Here is a 23,879-nt window from a genome sequence, read left to right as displayed (position 1 = left end):
TTCAATGGTAATTTTTGATTTATGTGGAGTAGTTTTTTGTTTATTTGAGTTTAGTGGTTGATTTATGTTGATGTATTTGAGTTTAGTGATTGATGACTAGTAAATTTATCACAGTGTATTGTTGAGTAAATGGATAATCAAAATGATGGACTTGATGGTGCTTCTAGTCAACCTATTGAGCATCATATTCATGAATCATATGGGGAATTTGAGGGTAATGTTGATGTTGAGAATGAATTTACTGAACAAAATAGTGCTAAAAGTAAGAAATTAACTTCAGAAGCATGGATTTATTTTGACCTTGTACATGTGAATGGTGTACAAATGGCAAAATGTAAGACTTGTAAGAAAACACTTTCCTACAAAGGGAGTAGTGGAACTTCACATCTGCTTAAACATGCTAAAAAAACATGTTCAAGTAGACATTTAAACCTTGCATCTAATCAATCACAATTAAAAGTGAAAAGAGAAATTGATAGATCTACTTACTTAGCAGTGAAAAGCCAAAGAAAGTGGTTTTTGATCAAGAAATATCAAGGAAAGAATTGATGAAAATGGTGGTAATGCATGAGTATCCTTTATCAATGGTTGACCACATTGGTTTTAGAAACTTTGTGAGGAGTTTAAATGACAACTTTAAGATGATTTCGAGAAACACATTGAAAAATGATGTGATAAAAACGTACAACACCGAGAGGAGCTCTCTTAAAGTCTTGCTGGAGCGTAATGAGGGTAGAATTGCAATAACAACTGACATGTGGACCGCCTCTACTAAAAAAAAAGGTTATATGGCTGTGACGTCACATTTCATTGATGAAGAATGGGTTTTACATAATAGAACCCTAAGGTAATTTATTTTCCTTTCATTTAAATTTCATTGCAAAGTTATGTGAATTTTATTTAATTTTGAATCCATGTTGGTGTGTGAATTTTGTTTAGGTTTTGTTATGTTCCATACCCATATATAACAAAGGGGTTCTTGCCAAGATATTATTGGAATGTTTTTCTCTATTCACCTTGGAAAATAAAATATCTTCTATTGTTGTTGATAATGCTACCACAAATGATGCAATGATGAATGTCTTGATGGATAAATTAGAAAGTAGTTCTTTAATGTTGAGTGGAGATTTTTTGCATATGAGATGTAGTGCTCACATTCTTAACTTGATTGTGAGAGATGGTTTAGATGTCTTTGATTCTGCTATTTGCAAAGTTTGAGATTGTGTTGCATTTTGGATGTCTACTCCTAAAAGAATTGAAAAGTTTGAGGAAGCTTGTCGCCTTTTGAATGTGACTAAACCTAAAAGGGTGAGTCTTGATTGTAAAACTAGGTGGAACTCCACATATGATTTGCTTGACACTTGTTTGCCTTTTAAAGAAGTTTTTAATAAGTTGAAACGTCTACATAGAAGGTTGAATTTTGAAGTGCCTAGTGATCATGATTGGCAAATGGCTACTCTTGTTTGTCAAAAGTTGGAAATATTCTACAAGGCAACTAAGGTTTTTTCTGGTAGAAATTATACAACTTTAAATTTGTATTTTCGTAATGTTTGTGAGATTAAACTTGCATTAACTAAGTGGAGGCAAAATGACAATAGTGAGATTATTAGAAAAATGGCTGAGAAAATGGTAGAAAAGTTTGACAAATATTGGGATCATACTAATGAGCTTTTGGCCATTGCGGGCATTTTAGATCCGAGAAACAAGATGGATTGTGTGGTGCATTATTTTAAGAAATTCTATGGAGATGATGCCAATGCTAAAGTGGAAAGAGTAAGAAATACTCTTTATAATCTTTTCGATGAGTATAAAAGTCAATGTAATGCGAATGAAAGTTCTCCAGTGGAGACACAATTTGAGGATCTTGGTGATGAGGATGATTTCGCTAGGACTAAGACAAAAAATTGATTATGTGCCCATTAAAAGTGAAATTGATCAATACTTAGAAAGTCGTACTTTGCCGGAGAATAATGAATTTAATACACTTGCATGGTGGAAGATAGACCAAAGCTACCCAACTTTAAGAAAAATTGCCAAAGACATTCTTGCAATTCCTGTTTCATCGGTTGCTTCGGAAAGTGCATTTAGCACGGGTGGAAGGGTAGTTAGCGCTCACCGGTCTAGGGTTCATTCTCAAACAGTGGAGGCTTTGATGTGCTTGCAAAATTGGATGGTCGATGATGTCAAAGGTAATTTTATACTAATTTTCACATTTAGTCTATATTTTACTAACTAATGTAATTATATTTTTTATTATTGAAGTTAATTTTGAAGGAACTTATGCTTGTTCAACTATCAATGAAGATGGTGAAGATGTGGAAATAATGGACAATCTTGATATGGTATTTATTTTGGGTTATAAATTTATAATCTTATATTCTTATATTTAAATTTTTAAAATTGCATCTATTAATTAATTTTTTTTGGTTTGTAGGATATTGACGATGTTAGTGTTGAAGAAATTTGACAAATTGGGAACATTGGATTGTATTAAGAGCATGAATGAATTAATGATTGACTTTTATTAATTATATTAAGTTATTTTGAATGTGTTTGTTGGATATTTTAAAGACAATTTTAAGTTGTATAATGTTTTTTTGGGTGATTCATTGTAAAATGATATGTATTATTAACATTAGTCTATAAATATCGCTTTATTGCAATCTAAACACATTTAAAAAGAAAATTAAAACAGGACCCGTTTTGGACCCGGATCCGGTACTGGATCCGCAGTACCCGCGGATCCGGATCCGGGTCTTGCAAAACTGGACCCGTGGATCCGGGTCCACCTGGACCTGGTCCAGATCCGACCCGTTGCCATCCCTAGTTTAGACAGGTGAGTAGACTCGTTATTGCCATGCTATATCTTTTTCTATAGTTTTGTTCAATGACTCTTAATTGTTATAAATTCATCGATTACTGACGTGTATATGTTTGTTGTTGTTTGTTCATGACTTCCGATGATGTTCCTGCTATGACACATTTGACTATGGTCATTATGTTAGAGCATCAAGAGGATCATAGCTAGACATGACAGGTATAGGAGGTTCTTTTGCTTTGCATTGGGGGAAAGAGTGGAGCACGATCGTAGCAATTATTTACAAGTTGCCTATTGCTTATAGCTTTTGCATAACCTGTAAAGTTTTGTTTTGGGATTTCTAATTCTTTTGTATGGCGCCATGTGAGTCCTTGTGAAATAGTCGTATTATTAATGAGATTTCATTAGTCATTTTTAGCGCCTAATTTTTTTTATATATTTGTTCATTACTAATTAAATTTAATTAGTGATGGTGGTAATTTGAAAATTTTCTACGATGATTAGAAATTTGTCAGCTCGTAACGTAGTTATGAAGTGTAACAAGTAACTTTGGAGGTAAAACTTAAAATTGAGCAACTACCCATAATGTTTCTGGATAACTATAATACTTATCCAAAAACTTTATTTACCCATGTTGAGAAAAAATTAAATATTTCATAAACATATACAAGTGATTTTTAAACATGAAGTACATGTTACATAACTTGTTACATGTACAACAATTTTTACCCAAACCTTAAACTATCTTAGATAAACCTTTCCTACACTATAATAGATCAATTTGGGGACAAAGATCACCTCCCAACAAAAAAAACCAACTAGCTGTAGCTACTCCATTCTCCTCTATTGCATGCTCTTTATTCACTTACACACATAAGCTAAATGTTCTACCCAAGACCCCCTCTTATCCTAGTCAATTTTTAGCATCATTACATGCATGCAAAGACCAAATACAAGGGCCAAAGAATATGATTTTTTTTTTGTAGAAAATCAGCCCCTCCATCATCTTCATTTCACTAATAAATTGTCACTTAATACACTCACAAACTCATTCAAACAACTTTCCTTAAATACCTCTACAAGTGCTACATGTTTTCTACTTCAAAATCTCACTAAAACCACTTGAACAACACCCATTTTAAAGCATAATAGTTGTTGTCCAGATTAAAAAAATTATCATATACTCCTCAAGGTATTCATATAAACACATATAAGGCCATCTCTATTTACTTCCAACAAAAATACTTTCATTTCCTTACAAAAAAAACACTTACAAAAAGACTATTTATATAAAGTTTATGAACATAAAACTTCATAAAAATATTATTCGTATTATTATACTTCATCCATATCACTTTGAAGCATTCTTACAAGGTATTATAAATTTCAAGTTTACAAACTTTGTTTTTATAACTTATACTAGAACAAGTACATATAAAAATGATTTTTGTATGAAATCTTTCTCATAAATCAAGTATGTTATAAAGATATATTTTATGACTAAAAAGAGGAAAAATCATCACTTGTATAAATCTATAAAAGTTGAAAACTAAGAAAATGTATTTCCGCAAACTTATAAATTTTCTTACTTTAAGAATTTAAGTAAAATTATGGGACTTAATTAAGTATATTGCTCAACATAATAAGTATACTCCAAATATGTCAAAATCAATACAAGTATTAGTCTAAAAACTCCAACTAAGGAAAGTTAAGTGCATGTTAGATATCAAAAATTATTATTGATTTTTGAATGAATGCAATATGTTTAGTTGAAGAGTTGGAGTTCAGACTTGAAGGGCAAGGACCCGAAGTTGGAACCACTTCTAAGAACGCATAGGAGCTTACGTAGGAGCTTGCGGATTATTTATATAGGCTTGGGGTCGAGGTATCTCACATGGGGTGATTTTTAATGGATTTAAGAACAAGTTGGGAAAGTTTGTGTATAAACTTGTTTTTAAAAATAAAATTTCCAAAGAGAAGTTCTTAAATCTTGAAAAATGATGTCAAAATGATAATTTTCAGTATGGAATAATTTATTACATGTATTATTATTGTGGGCATCATGCATGTTGATTTTATAAATTATTGTACGTTTAAAGGCATGTTTAACACTACTTTGTGAAAGTTATTGTGATGGAAATGATTATATGAATTTGAAAATATTTGAAATTCATTTCAAAAGAAATTTCTAGTAGCTATATGTTAAGAAAATCTCTTGGATATTTTTTGTTAAGATTATTCGTTAGATTGATATTTTAATGGATTTTAAGGTGCTAAATACTCTTATTATAAAACATGGTATTAAATGAACTCTTTATCATCAAAAATAATTAATAAAAACATATTACAATGTCTCCAACAAGATTTGGCCAGAATATATTTAGTTTGGAATTTTTTCATGATTTTTGAGTAATCGTTAAATTGTTTAACGGTAAATTATAAAATGGTAAAATATAAAATAATTACCAAAAAAAGACATATGGACTTGAAATTTTTATCACATACTCATGTAGACAAAAAGTATAATTGGTAAAAGTTTGGGAAGGTTTCTTTGAAATTTAAGGACCTTAATAATTTTTACTTGGTTATTAATAATCAGTAAGTGAGAAAACAGTAAAATATAAAACAAATACTAAATGATGTCTTTTGGACATGAACATTTTATGAGACATTTATATAAACAGTAGATACATGTTAAAATATAAAAATATATATGGATTTTCGTGACCATATATGGACTTGAATAAATTTTATTTAGTTTATCGGTAAAATAACGATATTAATTATTAAAAATACCCCACATGATTTTAATGGTTATTTAAAATTATATACCCCTTAAAATAGCTTCTGGAAAATTATAGAATTTTTATAATATTTTATTCGGACTCAAATAATTTTAAACCTATTTTATTCTATTTATCGATTAAATGTCTATACAAAATAATAAAACATCATACATAACTTTTATAAGTTCAAATGGCCTGATGAACATGATATATGACTTCTGGAACTTTGGTATAATTTTATATAATAAATTATTAATTATTTACTAATTTATCAAGTTAATAGAAAATGTTTATTTATTAAAAGGTGTAATATTGTTAATTAAATTTGGGTAAAAATAGACCTATATCAAAAATTTATAATTATATTAATATAATATAATTATATTAATAATTATATTATAGTATAAAATAAGACTAACTTAGATGGTTTAAAAATTTTACGGATTTAAGACACCATTTAAATAACGATAAATACCTAAATTGTCGAAAATAGTCGTAAGATCGTTGTAAATTCGCATAACCAATTATAATTTGATGGGACAACCTTAAATTCATTTTAAATAAGGTATTATAATGAATTGATTAATTTAGGCCTAGTTGGAGAATTAATATGTATTTTGCAAATCAATTATCGATTTTATTATCGGCAAAACTATCTCGTATTTAAGAAAATAGTGTTTTATGAAATCTTCTGTCGTAATGATTTTATAGAATTATGAATCATATTCTAGTTTTTTTTAATGAATTTCAAAACCCTTTTAAGTTATATTTACTTTAAGAAGGATTGAAACAAAACATTTAAGTGGTTTCCTTGAAAAATCGTATTGAACTTTAATCACTTTTTGTTACGATGTATTTCCATACATGCTAGTGATGCCCCAATATAATACAAAGGTTATGTTTGATGATATGATTATGCTAAGCATGTTTTACCCATTTGGGAAATTTTATGATTTGATTTTGCTAAGTCGTAAATAAAGTATGTTTTGCTATGTTCAAATAAAAGATGTTTATCATACGGAAAAAGTTAATATTTTTAACTTTCAAATGCTATTGAAGTTACAAGATATATATTATATAAAAAAATGTTTAAGCCTAAATGGGGGGTACATATGCCACAGCAAATGTTGTGTGCATGATTAAACGGCTCACCAATGCTGAGCGCGTATTGTTCACAATACCATTGTGTTACACTTGTCGGACATGTCACAGACGGTAGACTGACTACCAAAAGAGTCACAGGATGACTCACAGAGTACTCATGTAAACTTATGATATGAGTTTGAAATCGATTTGGATCCATTGAGATCTTATGATTTATGATGAAAAATGAGAATTTGAAATGACTATAGAGCCATTGAGCTGGGTTTGAATGATAATATGATTTATCAAATGAAAAAGCATATTTCAAAATGAATTTACTCAAATAAAAAAAGGTTTTAATAACTTGTTTGACGGACACTAGTGTGTTTATGCTCAGCGTTTTTGCTGATACTATGCTTTGTATGTTTTTCCAATGGTTTGGTTTTTAGAGTAAACCCCTATGGCACCTCGACGGAGTATGGATATGCGAGCGGAAGATGAACCCGAGTTGGAGTATGACTCCCCTTTTATTTAGATCTCTTTATTGTATTTGAGAGACTATTAGTGTAGTTGTTTAGATTTAGACTATTTTAAGGATGTAATTTGAACTTTTGACTTATTTCGATTTGGTTGTAATTTTCCTATATTTTGGACAGTTAAGACTTCCATTATATTTCTTTGGTTTGGTTCAAGTATTATACTTGGATATTGGTTTGACCTTTAAGTAACCCCTTAATTGTGTTGGGAAAAGTAAGCTTCCGTTTGATTAATACCAAATTCCAGTTTGTGTTTGCCTTCATAATTCGAGGCGGTTACACCTTGTATGATCCATAGTTCCGCTGCGTAGTTTCTGGATGTATAGAAGTGAGAATACTCTTTTAGTATCCATCAAATCGATTAATTTAGTTATGTTATCCATTTATATATCCTTGTCACATCCTCAGTTTTTAACAGAGATGCTGCCGAAATTTCCACTTGCGCACATTTTCAATCAATCTTTAGCATTATTTAAATTATTTTCCCTTTCTTTTTATGTAACACCCGAATTTCCTCCCTTTCTTCACGATTTCTGGTTTCGTTTAAGGGGTTGGAAATTCAGGGATGTTACAGGTGGTTACCAGAGCCAGTGGTTCCTACTTTGACGCTCGTATTGTAAAATTTTTAAGGAATTGTTTAAGTTAACATTACGCGTGAGAGCTGGGGTAGATTTGGGATAGATATACGACTTATGTTTTGCGTTGTGGTGATTATTGCATGTGCATAAGTAGAATAAGTTAAGTAATTTGGTATTAGATTCATAAGTGTAAGTTGCTCATACTTATGACTTCCTTATGAACATTGGTTTGTTTAATAGATGCTAGTTACGATCTTTGCAATATTGAGTATTATTTAGTGTTAGTAAAGCTTTTGGTACAACCTACTAAATTTGTATAATAATGCTTAAATGTGATATTAATTTGAACCTTATTGGTATGAGAAGGTTAATGGGTTGCGTGATTGGGTGCTTGAGAATCTATATATATGACAATATTCATTTCCTATATGTGAATTCCGTCTTTCAACTGTTCATTTACGAAATTCTTTGAGCCACACTTATATAGAACGTGTTTGCAATTGAAAAAGATGATAAGCATAATACTGTTTAAGGTTGATTATCATAGAGGTAGGAGTACACATGTAGATAAGTTAGATCGTGAGTTAAATCTTCGACACCACAGTTTCTAGTCTTTTTGGCATAGATGGAGAAATAAACTTATATTCGTGTTGGATATGATGCTAACAGGAAATGCCTCCTCTATCTAGAAAACTTTTGAGAAAACGCTCTTCTAACAAGGCACTACATGAGCTGGTTATGGAACTGCCTGAGGAAAGGAGGTCAAAGTCCAAGCCAACCGCAGAAACAGCTTCCTTTATGAGCAAGAGAATCTCTCAGAATAAACCTCCTACGTACTCAGGAACTGGGGAACCTGCAGCTTTGGAAAGTTGGTTACGTTGACAAATTGTTCAACGTGGTGCAATGCCCTGAGAACTTGAGGGTAGACCAGGCTGCATTCCACCTTCAAGAAGAGGCAGACTATTGGTGGTCGAATGCAAGAGATAGTGTGATGAGTGATCTTGATAATCCGCTGAGTTGGAAGGATTTCAAGACAATGATTTGAGAAAAGTTTTACCCACCACATATCAGGAAGCAGAAGTCTAATGAATTTGCTAGGCTTGAGATGGGGGAGATGTCCGTGGATGAATACTACAAGAAATTCATGGAATATGTCAAATACTGCCCTGATGACGTCCCTACCGAAGAAAAGAAGATGCAAAAATTTGAGTTAGGATTAGTGAATAAGGTGCAAGTTCACATCGATAGCGACAGATACACCACTTTGGATGCGATGTATCAGAGAGCTGCCCAAGTCGGAAGCTTGATTAAGATGAACAAGGGAAAAAGGCCCGAGACTAGTAGTAGGGCCGCCCCTAGTGGGGAAAAGAGGAAGGAGAATTTTATTCAACAAAAGAGTTTTCACCATAGCAAGAGGCACAAAAACTTCAATGATCAACACCTCCGAAATGGGAGAAATGGCAAGCCTCAGCTGGGAGGTGCCAATGATCGGAGGGCGATCAGGGATCGTCATGGCAAGAAGAGAGCTTATTTTGCTCTAAGTGTCCCAACAATCACCCGGGGAAATACTGCAGTGGAAATTTAGTGGAGTGCAAATATTGTAGCAAGCTGGGACACCGAGAGTATGAGTGCTTTGCAAAGCATGAACATCCAGCTTAACAACATAATGACTAACAAAGCTTTAGACCAGGGAATTTCAGAAATAACAAGGATGGGAACGACCACAGTGGTAGGAAGTTGAACCACTAGAGGGATTGGAATGGAAACCGCACACCTTAAAGTAGCTTCAAGCCTGGAGGACTTAATGGGAACAACACCCGAAATGGAAATGGAGGAGCCAGTACGGTTGTGACTCATCCAACTACTGGGAGGTTGACGGCAATCAACAGCAAGGAGGCAGAGTTGGCGAGGGATGTGGTGACAGGTACGTTCCTTGTGAATTTTGTACCTATTAAAGTATTGTTTGAACTGGGGCATCTAATTCTTTTGTATGCACATCAAAGATCGAGAAGTTAGGATTAAAGAACCTTGAATCCACCTCTAATGTCTTAGCGATTCCATCGGGAGAGTTATTTCAATGTACTAGGTTATATAGAGGAGTTCCTTTAACCGTAAGAAAAGTTGTTTTCCCTAGTGACTTTTATAAGCTTGACATGGATGACTTAGACATCATTCTCAGAATGGATTGGTTAGACCATTTCAAGGCAGAGATTGAGTGTGACAAATAAGAGGTAAGGCTTGTGGGGCCTAAGGGAAAAAGGGTAAAGTATAATAAGGGTACTTCGGGGTAACGGGCTAGAATGTATCTTCCTTGAGAATGAAGGGATTGTTGAGGCAGGGATTACCTTGTTACTTGTGTCATGTTCGAAGGATAGAGGATAAGGTTGTGACTCTTGAGACCGTTCCCGTCATAAACGAGTTTATACACGTCTTCCCAGACGAAATATCAGGAATGCCACCTACTCGAAACTTTGAATTTACCATAAACTTAGTACCGGGGGCGGGACTCATATCCAGAGTGCCTTATAGGATGGCACCAGCAGAGATGGAAGAATTGAGAAAGCAAGTAGAAGAGTTTTTGGAGAAAGGGTACATACGACCGAGTGTTTCGCCTTGGGGGGCACCTGTGTTGTTTGTTCACAAGAAGGATGGGAGTATGAGACTATGCACAGATTACCTTGAGTTGAAAAAGGTTCTGTGAAGAACAAATACCCTCTACCGAGAATTGATGACCTGTTTGACCAACTTAAGAGAGCTGAAATGTTTTCTGAAATTGACTTGAGATCTGGTTATCATCAATTGAGAATAGCGGAGAGAGATGTACCCAAGACGACCTTTAGGACTCGCTATGGAATTTTGAGTTTACAATGATGCCATTTGGGCTGACAAATGCACCAGCAGCATTCATGTGTTTGATGAATCGGTATTTAGTGCATGCCTTGATAAGTTCGTTATTGTCTTCATTGATGATATCTTGGTGTATTCAAAGGATGAGGGAGAGCACGAGCAACATTTCAGGCAAGTATTGCAGATACTTCGGGAGAATCAATTATATGCCAAATTTTCTAAGTGTGAGTTTTGGCTTGAAAAAGTATCATATCTAGAGCATTTTGTATCCAATGAGGGAGTTACCGTGGATCCAGCTAAGATTGAGGCGATGAGGGATTGGCCTACACCAAAAAATGTGACGGAGATTTGAAGTTTTCTGGGTTTGGCTGGTTACTATAGAAGATTTGTGAAGGATTTCTCGAAGATTGCCCGACTGATGACCAATTTGATGAAGAAAGACAAGAAATTTGAGTAGACTAAGGAGTGTGAGGGAGCCTTCCAAACATTAAATGAGAGATTGACTATTGTACCGGTTTTAACTCTTCCAGACAGCACGTCTAAATATCTTGTTTATAGTGATGCCTCGAAAAATGGGTTAGGGTGTGTGTTGATGCAAGACCGAAAGCTTATTTCTTATGCGTCAAGACAACTTAAACCACATGAAGTCAATTATCCGAATCATGACCTAGAACTAGCAGCCATTATCTTTGCCCTGAAGATTTGGAGACATTACTTGTATGGAGTGAATTGCAAAATTTATACTGACCATCAAAGCTTGCGATACTTGTATACACAACAAATTTGAACATGAGACAGCGAAGATGGCTAGAGTTGATTAATGACTATGACGTGGAGTTTAATTACCATGAAGGTAAGGCCAATGTGGTAGCCGATGCTTTAAGTAGAAAAACCAATCATTCCATAGCTTCCTTGACTGTTCCTAGAGAGTTGTAGAGAGACATGGAAAGATTGAATCTCGAGATTGCACAGCATGGGAAGCTAGAGTCTCGGTTAGCAGCCTTATCCATCTTACCTTCAATTTTTGAGGAAATTTAACAAATCAAGTGAGTGACTCCTTATTGGAGAAAACGAGAGAGCGAGTTAAAGAAGGGAAAGCTGAAGGATTCACGATATTCGAGGATGGTAGCATTCGATACAAGGGTCGATGGTGTGTACCTTCTACTTGCACAAAGCTTAAGGATAAGATCTTGACAGAGGCTCATAGTTCAAAGTACTCTATTTATCCTGGAGGAGACAAAATGTATAAAGACTTGAAGCAGACATTTTGGTGGTCTAGGATGAAAAGAGATATTGCTGAGTTTGTTTCCAAGTGTTTGACCTGTCAGAAAGTAAAGAGCGAGCATAAGAGGCCTGTAGGGTTACTCCAACCTTTGGATATTCTTGTATGAAAATGGGATGACAAATCTATGGACTTTGTTTTGGGTTTACCGAGGACTAGGTCGGGAAATGATACGTTATGGGTGATCGTGGATAGACTCACCAAGAGTGCTAAGTTCATTCCGATGAATAATCAGTGGGATATGGATCAGTTGGCTCGAGCTTACCTTAAGAATGTTGTACGATACCATGGTATCCCTAGATCTATAGTGTCTGATCGTGATACTAGATACGTGTCGAAATTTTAGGGAGCATTTTAGAAAGCTTTGGGTACAGAACTTCTTAGGTTATCTTTTCATCTGGCTACTGATGGGCAAACTGAACATATGAATAGGAAACTTGAAGATATGTTGCGAGCTGTAGCTTTGGATAGGCAAGGATCTTGGGATGAGTGCCTAGACATGGTGGAATTTTCATACAATAATAGTTATCAGGCAAGCATCCAGAAGGCACCTTTTGAAGCTTTGTATGGTCGTCGTTGTCGTAATCCAGTATGTTGGGACGATTTCAGTGAATTTGTCACTCTAGGTCCAGCTATGTTAGAGGAGATGACTGATCAAGTAAAAATGATTCGAGAAAGACTTAAAGCGGCCCAAGATCAACAAAAGTTTACGCAGATCTTTTAAGAGGAGACCTGATGAGTTCGCCGTAGGGGATTATGTGTTATTGAGAGTTTCACTGATGAAGGGAGTCATGAGGTTTGGCAAGAGGGGGAAGTTGAGCCCAAAGTTTATAGGACCTTATGAGGTCACAGAGAAGGTAGGAAAGGTCCCTTACAGACTAGCATTACCCAATGAGTTGGGTAAGGTCCATGACGTGTTTCACATTTCGCAGCTAAAGCGATATGTTCCCGATAAATCTCATGTGCTAGATCCCGAGCCCTTAGACCTTGATGAGAATTTATCTTATGTAGAGAGCCCTATCAAGATCTTAGATTCTAAGGTGCGTAGTATGAGGAGAAAGGATATAAAGATGGTGAAAGTTCTATGGTCTAACCAGCACATACAGGAGCAGACGTGGGAAATTGAGGATTCCATGCATGAGAAATACCCATACCTTTTTCCTGAGGTTAGTAAGTTACGGGGTCGTAACTAGGTTTTTAAGGGGGGTAGAATGTGATAGAATTCTACACGTTACCACACATTTTCTTCTCTATGATATAAACTTATTACAAATTTACATGATTTGAGTGGTTGTTTGGGTTAATTGTGTGATATTTACATGCTTATGAGGGGTTACTTGAGTTAATTGGTGTCATAACTTCATCCTTTGCTCGGTTGTTCGAGTCACTTTATGTGATTGTAAATACTCAAAATAATATATATTTTGACAGATTGAGTAACCTTTTGTTAATAGTACTAATAAAGTCACGATCCTTGAGTCAATTCTTAGGCCTAAAATGGTTAGAACACCTTCTTGAGTTATTAGTAATACAAATTTTCACAATTATTACCTTAGTAACTCTAGTTTCGGGGATGAAACTCCTTTTAAGGGGGGTAGTCTGTAACACCGCGAAATTTTAATAATGTAATTATTTAATATTATAATAACTTTTAAAGATTTTATAATTATATTAAATTATTTCTGAATTTTTTTAATAAATTTCTTTCATATATACGAATTTAAATGTTAATTTATATATATGTATATTAAAAATATAGTTACGATTTCTTAAATAAAGAGGTTCGAATCAAAATGATTATTTTATTAAAATGTGTGAGCCCACAAAGGTAAGTCTCTTAGTTGGGTCTCGCAAGAAAAGGAATTGAGATACAAATAAATAAATAAATAAATAAACATAATAATAATAATAATAATAAATAAATAAATAAACATAATAATAATAATAATAATAATAATAATAATAATAATAATAATAATAATAATAATAATAATAATAATAATAATAATAATAACAACAACAACAAGGATAAAAACCCATGAAACCCTAAATGCTAAAAGATTAGTCGTCACTCTCATCCCCTCTCTTCCCTCTCTCAATTCCTTCCCTCTCACTCACGGTTCAGCCCACGGACAACCAAGAAATTCCTCCTTTCCCACCGTGACCACAACCTGCGGCAGGGCCACGCCTTTTTCTCCTCTACAAGCAGCCACCGCAGCACAGCCCTCTTCTTCCTTCGCCACGCACAGACACGGCAGCAGCAGCGTTGTCCCCAACCTGTTGCTGCCACCAGCTTCCTCCTCCCCTACTGCCGTGAAGTTTGCCGCCACCAGCAGCCACAGTCCAGTCGCGTGGTATCCTCCACAACCACCTAGTCTTCACTCCTTTTTTCTAATTGCCCCATTGTAAGCCTCTCAAGTTTACTCTAAGTAATCTTCCTAGTATCTAATTAGAATTTTACTAAGTTTATGAGTTCGGTCTTAATTTTTTATGATTGTCATTGAATCTTGTTATGGGTAAGAATTTGATTGATGATTTGAATGTACTTATGAATTGGGTTTTTGGAAATACAAATGAAAAATGTTGAACCTTGTATTATTTTCATTGAATCTTTTTGTGGGTAAGAGTGTGTTTGATGAGTTTAACACATTTATGACTTAGAGTTTGAAGTATAAGTGAAAATAATGGTTGTGTGCTATTTTGATGGTGTCTTAATTGTTATAAACTCATCGATTACTGACGTGTATATGTTTGTTGTTGTTTGTTCATGACTTCCTATGATGAATTCCTGCTATGACGCATTTGACTATGGTCATTATGTTGAGCAGCAGGAGGATCATAGCTAGACATGATAGGTATAGGAGCTTCTTTTCCTTTGCATTAGGGGAAAGAGTGGAGTACGATCGTAGCAATTATGTACAAGTTGCCTATTGCTTGTAGCTTTTGCATTACCTGCAAAGTTTTGGTTTTTGGATTGTATAATTCTTTTGTATGGCGCCATGTGACTCCTTGTATGATCCATAGTTCCGCTGCATAGTTTTTGGATGTATAGTAGTGAGAATACTCTTTTAGTATCCGTCAATCGATGCGTTAACACTAGAACCACGATCCTCATTAGAGTTGATGATTTGAAAAGCCGACGATGATTCATTCCATCGTGACATATTTTTGGAAAGGCATTAAAGGCCTTAGATTAGTTTAGTTATGTTATCCATTTTTATATCCTTGTCACATCCTCAGTTTTTAACATAGATGCTGCCGAAATTTTCACTTGCCCACCTTTTCAATTAATCTTTAGCATTATTTAAAATATTTTCCCTTTCTTTTTATGTAACACCCGAATTTCCTCCCTTCCTTCACGATTTCTGGTTTCGTTTAAGGGGTTGGAAATTCAGGGGTGTTACATGCGATTCTGACATGGCTTGGGTCTAATGTCTGAATACCTTCGCCGAGTAACTTAGCTGCAAAAAAAAGGAGAATGTCCACGACAAAGAAAAAGGTTTTTTGCACCGCCTTGAGCTGCTTAGTATACCAGATATGGCAAACCCAAAATGAAGCGATTTGGCAAGCAAAAGTTAAGTCCACTGACATTGTCTTGAAGACTATCAAGTACGAAGTGAAGGTTCATTCCACTACTATCTGTGTCAAAAAGACGATAGAGATACTAGTTGGATGTATAGGACCATATATGATGTATAGTTTTGATTTTTTTGGATATTCCTATGGTTTCCTAGATTCTTTTTGAGACATTCACTCAGTCTTCTATGCACGTGAAGAATACGGGTGGAAAATCCTTCCGAGAAGGTGTACCTATCTAGCAATCTGATGCATGTATTAGAAGTTAATTGTGTCTGTCTGGGCTTGTCTCTTGTACATGTTTGCGTATTTAATAGAATTTTCTTCTTCTTCCAAAACAACAATAATAATAATAATAATAATAATAATAATAATAATAATAATAATAGTAATAGTAATAGTAATAGTAATAGTAATAGTAATAGTAACAGTAATAGTAACAGTAACAGTAACAGTAACAGTAACAGTAACAGTGATAGTAACAGTAACAGTAACAGTAACAGTAACAGTAACAGTAACAGTAACAACAGTAACAGTAACAGTAATAATAATAATAATAATAACAACAACAACAACAACAACAACAACAATAATAATAATAATCTATAAACATTAAAGTAGGAGTCATTTGTTAATAAATATAATAACAATACAATAAGAATCATCAAGTTACATGTATCCTAGTGGTTGAAGTGTTGTTCCTTGATGCAAGAGGTCAAAGGTTCCAAGCCTCAGCGGGAGCATTTGGTGGAAACGTTGATCGTTTTATTTTTGGGCTGAATCAGATCCGAATTCGAGTTTCGAATATGGGTTTCGGATATAGACATATGGGTATAGTTGGTTGGATAGATCATTATAAAAATGAGTTCTATTATTCTTTTTTTTTACCAACCAGTCAGTCGGAAAATGGAAGGTAAATTGGTCGGATATTTTATTAAAGCTTTTTCCTGTCATTTTGGGATGATTTCAGGAACAGTGCAAACTGACTAAATTCCGACTATTTTTTAGTCAGAAATTAGTCGGAAAATTCCTGCTGTTTTCTGACTAATTTGATAGTCAAAAAATTCCTACTGTTTTCCTACTAAAATGAAATACCGACAATATTTATCCAACTACCCGAAATAGTCGAGAATTAGTCGGTATAGGCTTAGACTGACTGTTTTGGGTTGTCGGTGTTAATGCGAAATTTTGTAGTGCTACGTTTATCTCTTCACAATCTATTTGCTTGCCTTAGGTTATATATTTGATTCATACATGCATAAACCCTTGGATAATTTAGTCTAATTGAAAACATTATAAAAGTAGGTTCCAAACCGGTGGCACTAAGTTCTCTTATATGTTATCAAATGTTAGCTGACAACCTACTTCATTTTACATCACCATCTCTTGTAAACTAAAAATGGATAGTTGGGTCTTACTTTATGACCAGCAAGGTTATTAGGATTGGGATTCAACCTCGGATCCTTGAGGGATAGGATCGAAATCAATAGAATTGGATCGTATAATCGTGTAATCCTACAAATATGTATCAATGTGCTTTGCATTGCTGATTATCAATTATATTTCTTCTCTTTTTAAGTTTTAAGATTTAAGTAAAAACTTATTTTACTTTATTTATTAAGTTTTTCTTATAAAAAAATACATTTTAATAGTCATTTTTAAACTGCAAATAAAGAAGAACTTGAATTTTATAAAGGTATTGACATAATTTTTTTAAATATATATTTATACGTAAGTGAAATATATATTATATGAAAATATTTAAAAATTGAAATTACGCATGTAGGATTGGATCGTTGGATCGTAGGATCGTAGAATCGTGTTATACCACCTAAATTCTTGAGCTAAGTAGGATCACGCGATTCTACTGCATTAAGATTCTACTTACGATCTAGATCGGTCTCCTATTTTTGGATCCTAAGATCTTAGAATCATAAATCAGAATCGGGATTTGATAACTATGATCACCGGGATGCACTCTCACCAGCTATGGTCTTTCTTCTAGTTTCTAACAATATCCTATCATCATAAATCGACAACCACATGCCTTACTTCTAGAACTTGATTGAGGGGCATTATCTATATCATGCAATTAACCGTTAAACCTTCCACAACGATGGCAACATAGATATAAACTAACAGTAAAACGACTCCGTTTTTGCTTATACGATGCACGGATAAATTGAAAATCGATTTCAATAGCTATCTCATGTGTCCAAGCATGCAATTCATTTACTTATTCAAATTTTCTATTTGTAATATAGCTAGTTGAATAAACTATATCATCACTTAAATTCTCAAAGCTATCCTACATATATTAATAAAAAAAATATTTAAAAATTAATAATGCAAGTAAAAATATAAACATGGGAGTCCCACAATCGCCATTTTGTGCAAAGCCTACCTCTATTTTCTTCATTCATTTTTTAACGAAAATTTATCAATTATATAGATAGAGATATTGTTTCAATGTCGAATTTTAATTGGTAGCATATTTTTTAAGGGAGAAGTTAGAGATAGAAGTATATAGTGAGTTAAAAACAATATTAAAAATTCCATTAAAATAGACAAGGTATAATAAAAATGGTGACGATGAATAATGAAGTCCGCTCTATTTCAGATTCCACGTGTGAGGTCAGAAATGATGAGATGTGACACAAGTATGATCTTGCATTAATTCTATCCCCATGTCCTCACAACAACACACAACAATTAACGGACACAAACACCAAATCGAACTTCTTGAATAAAGCAACAAAATTGTATAACCATCACCAACATAAATTTTCCAGAAAATAAACCTTAGACTGAATTACAAACAATCATCCAAAGTATTATAGAGAAAAATGGCATCAACTATGTGCAGCAGCAGCTGTTGCTGTTTTGGTTGGAAAAACTACAGTTTTAAACATTGTTCTAATCAGAATCGCAGAATCCAGCAGAGTATGTTTATTGAAACTTGTACTGATGATGGACGTGACAAACTTCCTTCTGGATTGTTCAAAAGGAGATCAGTAGTTGTACAAACTGGTTTTGGGTTAGTTCCTTTGATTTCTTCTTTCACAGGTCTTGGAATTCCTTCAAATGCTTTGGCTGTTGTCAAACAAGGCCCATTAGCTGGACGAGTACCCGGGTTGTCTGAACCCGATGAACAAGGTTATAATTGCTTTTCTCCCCATTTCACTTTTTATTTCTTCTTGAAAATCCTTTGTATTGGTTGTACATAATGATAATATAATGTTTACTCCTTTTGTCTTGGTCAATAAGAGCTGAGAGAATAATGGTGATTTTTAAGAAAAAAATTAAATATTGGTAATAAATAAGGAGAAAGAAGAAATTGTGTACATAAAATTAGAAAGAAAGAAAGAATTAAAGTGATAAAATTAAAAGAAAATGATTGATTATTATCAACAATATAAATATCTATTTATGCAAGATTAATGGGGGTAAACCAAAATAATAATTATTACAAAATAAATAAGACGGTGGGAGAACATATCTTGAGCCTTAATCATTAGTAACAACATATCTTAAGTCTTAACCATTAGTGACAAGATGTCAGGTTCAACTCTTAACTACCCGGACTAGAATATTTAGTGCTAGTTATAAAAGGACCTGTTTTGTATCTACCTTTCTACCTAGAAAACTCTTATATATGAGCAAGCATGCTAGACTATATAGCATATTTTGAGTCTCAGTCTTTATCTTAAGCATTATTTGAGTTAATTACTTTACACATAACTCATTATCAATGTTTTGTGCATTAAAAAAAAATCTACCAAAAAAATCATGTTGGGTTGGGGTTATAGGAATGTTTTGGCTAAACTCAAACCTTTTACTAAATAAGTTGAAAAGCTAAATTCTAAGTTTCTATCTTAATCCAATCTATTTAGGATCATAGTCTATAAAAATGAAAAAAAGGGGGCCTAATTCATTAGTTTCTTGTGCATTGACGAAACATTGGTCACAATTAAAGACACATGGGTTTCATTTTCAAACTAGGATGTCAACAATGTAGTGAGTCTTGTTAATTCCCATGGCCGGCATGTGAACTGAAAAAAATGGCTAGTCTGGGATTAATTAGTCCCGGAACTTTTAGGGCGTTCATTTCTTTTTCATTGCGTGCACATAAGTTAATAATAAGCCGTAGATTGCTCAGACAGGTTGGAGAACATACCAAAGACCAGATGACAAATCTGGAGGTCATGGAGTTGGATGGAGTCCGATCATTCCTTATCTTTTCAAAGTGCCTGATGGTTGGGAAGAGGTTAGAAATACCAACTACTTTCTTAGGATTTTGCTATGTTGACTGTTTTACATATCTAATGTGGACCTCAAATACATCTTCATACCTATATGTTGCAATTTGTTAAATGTAAACGCATAGAGAAGTGCGCGTTGGCGTGCACAGTTTCACCTTCCTCATGAACAATGTGGAACAACAAAGAAAAGATTTTTGGATCTTAACTACTCTTTCATTTCCAACACAACTGAACGGTTGTTTGGTTAATGGTACTAAATGATGGTAATAAAAATGATTTAATATATGAAATTTTATCAAAAGTTTCATATCATTCCCATGGTGATATAACTTTGATCACAAAAAAGTTCTTTTGTTTACGAATTTCCATTTCTATCTAATACCGTCTCACCCAATGGTAATGCATTGGAATGAATTTTATGAAGAAAATGAGATTATTGAAGTTGGACAAGCATGACCATTAAGATAACCAAGAGATTTTTCAACCAGAATTACACTATTTTTTCATTCCCATTACTACCTACCAAACGGGCCTTTAAAGTAGATTCATGATTCCATATTGCAGGTTCCTGTTTCTATTGCGGACTTAGGTGGGACTGAAATTGATCTCAGATTTGCAAACACCAAACAAGGCCGCTTGTTTGTCATTGTCGCTCCTGTCCGCAGATTTGCAGACGGTACATATCTTATCACTCAACGGAACTTTTTCCACTTTTATAGAAGACATTGCATTCACATAACGCGTGCGTCCATGACTGTTTTCTGTGTGTAGAACTCGGAGACAATACCACAATAGAAGAAATAGGACCGCCTGAGAAGGTGATTAACGCGTTTGGACCAGAAGTAATAGGAGAAAATGTAGAAGGGAAAGTATTACGAATGCAAGTAGCAGAGCATTCAGGGAGAAAATATTACCAGTTTGAGTTGGAACCGCCTCATGTTTTGATCACAGCTACTGCAGCTGGAAACCGACTCTATCTATTCAGCGTTACTGGAAGTGGTACGCAACTTATTTTGGTGCACATTTCTTTCATTTGCTATATAAACCGTCAAATTTACATGTTTCTGTCGACTGTCATTGTGGTAGGTCTTCAATGGAAGAGAAATTACCCGGATCTGAAACGAATAGCTGAATCTTTCCGTGTTGTCTGATTTTACAGTAGGCAAGCAATTTTCCCACTTCTTTGAATTCAAACGATGATTATTTATTAGATGTATCATAAAACTAAGACGAAAAGGTTCAAATGCTCAAAGCTTGATTATAATACGTGCCTGCAAACGTTGGCATCGTCTGAGAAACTAGGGTAAATAATAATCACCAGTTCATTTGTATTAATCTGCACAGCGGTGTTGGTCGTGTTTTTGTTTTTATCCTTGATCTATACAGTCTGAATTTGCACGGAAGTAAGTATTAATCATAAATTGAAATAGTATTTGTTCATCTATATTGTGGATAGATGATATAGGGCACAGGTTAAAATTTGCTGTTTGTATTAATGATTATTTTTCTCACTTTCCTGGCCTTCGCCCATATGTTTGAGGATGCATATATTGGATAGAAGAACATAATGTGAACCATTTCCAGAATGCAAGTGGTTGATATCTTTGAATATTTCTCTTAGAATTGAAGTATTACTTAAACCATGATTGTTAGGAATACATGTAAATCAATAAAATAACGCAATCCCTTTTATTCAACCCATCAGTTTCATTTAGTTTTTACAGTTGTTGAAGTGATATTTTAACCCTTAATATTTCTAAATGTCTTTAAAAAGAAATTATAAAAAAGTTAATATTAATGATCCTTATAGTGATATATATAAGGATAAAGAATATTGTTACAATTTATCATGAAAAATATCTTGATTAATATTAACGAAAATCAATATTTTTTTTTATTTTATGTTAAGTATTTGTCTTTTCATTCTTAGAGTCTTTTGTAGTATAAAATACATATAAATGCAACACGTGTCATTGAAACATGTTTGTATTAAGAGTAAATATTTAAAAGGAAATAAAGATCAAACTATCAAAATAATGTAAAATAGAGGTAAATTTAAAATGGAATAAAAGAAATATAATAAAATATTATTATTAACAAGATAATAAGGTTATTTTGATCTTATTTTAGGTAAATGAATAATATTTTACATATGTATATCACATAAGAGTAAATATTTATCTAAAATAAGAATTGTTTTTTTTTTACTCTAAAAATGGTTATTTTATAACAAATTTCATCACGATAAATATAAATTTATCTCCCTCTCTACCGTCCACATCAGATGACATATTAAAAAAAATTAATAACAAACCATCATTTTAGATAGCGGTTCACTATTAAGAACAAACAAATTGTGAACTAGTTTAAAAAATAAAAAATGCAAAGAAGTCTCATTTTGGGTCACAGAGAATCAAACGTCAAAATAAATCCCTTGCTACTATGCACACCCAACTAAGCTACTGAGATTCTTTATCTAGTAACTCATCATCATCACCATATTCAGTATATTCCGCTCATAAGAATTATGATTAGGGTCTAGGGAGAGAAGAAAGATGGTAACTCATACCCATAAAGAAGAGACTAGTCAAAGAATCCCTCGACTCAAGAGAGATCTTCAAAAAGAGTGCAACTATCCGGAAGCTTACAACTTATAACACACGTTGACCATTAACAATAGTCTAAGAAAGTAAGATAGAAAGGGTAAAGTGCTCTGCAGAAGGCAAGGAATAAAATACTACAGGTAGGGACATAATTAGTAATCTACGACGTGAATAAGGCGCCTTCAACTACACCTATCCCTAGTTAGGTTCTTAGAGAAGTGTAGCTCATGTAAGTGTTAAATTAGGCTGGACTTATTGTGAATGCCAGCATATTAATGGGAGCACACAAGTGCACACACTTCATAAACCAAGGAGATATTTACCATCCCAAAACCATATGGCAATGGGAAGAAGGTCTCTAATAGCTTATAAAGCGTGCACACCATTTTCAATTTATCGATGTGGGATAACTCATCCCAACACCCCCCCCCCCTCACATGCGAACCCCCGTCAAGTTCGCATGTGGGAGTAATCAATTAGGGTAGGAACGCCATTCTTTTCGAACCTACCATTTTTTTTTTTAAATTGTTGATCGAACCATTGGCTCGGATACCATGTTAAATTAGGCTGGACCTATTGTGAATCCCAGCATATTAACGGGAGGACACAAGTGCACACACTTCATACGCCAAGGAGATATTTACCATCCCAAAACCATATGGCAATGGGAAGAAGGTCTCTAATAGCTTATAAAGCGTGCACACCATTTTCAATTTATCGATGTGGGATAACTCATCCCAACAGTAAGTCACTTTTTATCTTTCCTCCCAAGTTCTCCTGGGTCTCCCTCGACTTTTCTTACCCTCCACGATGATGCTTTCAATATTTCTCACTAGGGCATCATAAGTCTTTCTCTGCACATGCCCAAACCATTTCAATCTGTTCTCAAGTGTCTTTGCAGAGATAGGTGCAACATCGAACTTCTCCCTAAACTCCTGGTTTCTAATTCTATCTATCATAGTGTGACCACACATCCACCTCAACATACGCATTTATGTAACTTTCATCCTCTGTTAAAAACCTTCTCTACGAGCCAACATTCTATCCCATACAACAAAACCGGCCTAATTGCAACCCTATAATTTTTACCTTTTAATCTACTAGGAAACTTCACAAAGTATCCTAGTTGTTGCTCGCCACTTAAGCTAACTCGCTAGTATACGATAAGTAACATCTCCGTCATTCTCCCCATTACTCTGAATTACCGATCTCAAAAATTTGAACTTGGTCGTACATACAACAACTTTTCCACCTATGGTCACCTCTAGCTCACCTATCAGTTATGCCCCACTGAAGTCGCATCGCAAATACTTTGTCTTCGTGTGGCTTATGTGCAGCCCTCTACTGTCTTTATTTAGTAACTATTAATTAATTACAAGTTCAAAGTTTTAATTCTCACCTAATGACATGATGCCCAATGAAACGTTGCGCGAAAAAGTAGGAAATAAACCTAGGACAAACCATCATCTGTGATGCAGTTTAACTTATTATTTTTAAAATTTTTTTAT

At 34.0% G+C, this 23,879-nt stretch overlaps 4 protein-coding genes across 4 annotated transcripts; all 4 read left to right on the top strand.

Annotated features, from left to right (window-relative positions):
- Positions 1-129: 129 nt before the first annotated feature.
- Positions 130-549, top strand: LOC130802602 (uncharacterized). The gene has a single exon (XM_057666609.1). It carries the CDS (start codon positions 130-132, stop codon positions 547-549), a length of 420 nt encoding a protein of 139 aa, XP_057522592.1.
- Positions 550-11,437: 10,888 nt separating this feature from the next.
- LOC130802600 (uncharacterized) lies at positions 11,438-12,039 on the top strand. Its single transcript, XM_057666608.1, has 2 exons — positions 11,438-11,501; positions 11,696-12,039. Exons 1-2 carry the CDS (start codon positions 11,438-11,440, stop codon positions 12,037-12,039), a joined length of 408 nt encoding a protein of 135 aa, XP_057522591.1.
- Positions 12,040-12,721: 682 nt separating this feature from the next.
- On the top strand, positions 12,722-15,362 carry LOC130802599 (uncharacterized). Its single transcript, XM_057666607.1, has 3 exons — positions 12,722-13,096; positions 14,815-14,906; positions 15,326-15,362. The coding sequence occupies exons 1-3, from the start codon at positions 12,722-12,724 to the stop codon at positions 15,360-15,362; spliced, it is 504 nt and encodes a 167-aa protein (XP_057522590.1).
- A 2,481-nt stretch (positions 15,363-17,843) lies between these two features.
- LOC130803257 (psbP domain-containing protein 4, chloroplastic) lies at positions 17,844-21,171 on the top strand. The gene is made up of 5 exons (XM_057667453.1): positions 17,844-18,662; positions 19,670-19,773; positions 20,333-20,444; positions 20,540-20,767; positions 20,855-21,171. The coding sequence occupies exons 1-5, from the start codon at positions 18,353-18,355 to the stop codon at positions 20,917-20,919; spliced, it is 819 nt and encodes a 272-aa protein (XP_057523436.1). The 5' UTR covers positions 17,844-18,352; the 3' UTR covers positions 20,920-21,171.
- The last annotated feature ends 2,708 nt before the right edge of the window (positions 21,172-23,879 follow it).

The sequence above is a fragment of the Amaranthus tricolor genome, chromosome 16, assembly GCF_026212465.1.
Source record: "Amaranthus tricolor cultivar Red isolate AtriRed21 chromosome 16, ASM2621246v1, whole genome shotgun sequence".
NCBI classification, from domain to species: domain Eukaryota; kingdom Viridiplantae; phylum Streptophyta; class Magnoliopsida; order Caryophyllales; family Amaranthaceae; genus Amaranthus; species Amaranthus tricolor.
Note: the sequence above shows the minus strand (reverse complement) of the source record. Positions and strands in the feature narration are given on the sequence as shown.

Coding starts and splice junctions, on each gene's coding strand:
- LOC130802599 (XM_057666607.1), top strand. CDS start 12,722: ATGAGGTTTGGCAAGAGGGGGAAGTTGAGCCCAAAGTTTATAGGACCT. Junction 13,097..14,814: donor ACCCATACCTTTTTCCTGAG/GTTAGTAAGTTA, acceptor CCTTTGCATTAG/GGGAAAGAGTGGAGTACGAT. Junction 14,907..15,325: donor AAAGTTTTGGTTTTTGGATT/GTATAATTCTTT, acceptor TTGGAAATTCAG/GGGTGTTACATGCGATTCTG.
- LOC130802602 (XM_057666609.1), top strand. CDS start 130: ATGGATAATCAAAATGATGGACTTGATGGTGCTTCTAGTCAACCTATT.
- LOC130803257 (XM_057667453.1), top strand. CDS start 18,353: ATGGCATCAACTATGTGCAGCAGCAGCTGTTGCTGTTTTGGTTGGAAA. Junction 19,774..20,332: donor TGCCTGATGGTTGGGAAGAG/GTTAGAAATACC, acceptor TCCATATTGCAG/GTTCCTGTTTCTATTGCGGA. Junction 20,768..20,854: donor ATTCAGCGTTACTGGAAGTG/GTACGCAACTTA, acceptor TCATTGTGGTAG/GTCTTCAATGGAAGAGAAAT.
- LOC130802600 (XM_057666608.1), top strand. CDS start 11,438: ATGAGACAGCGAAGATGGCTAGAGTTGATTAATGACTATGACGTGGAG. Junction 11,502..11,695: donor GGAGTTTAATTACCATGAAG/GTAAGGCCAATG, acceptor TAACAAATCAAG/TGAGTGACTCCTTATTGGAG.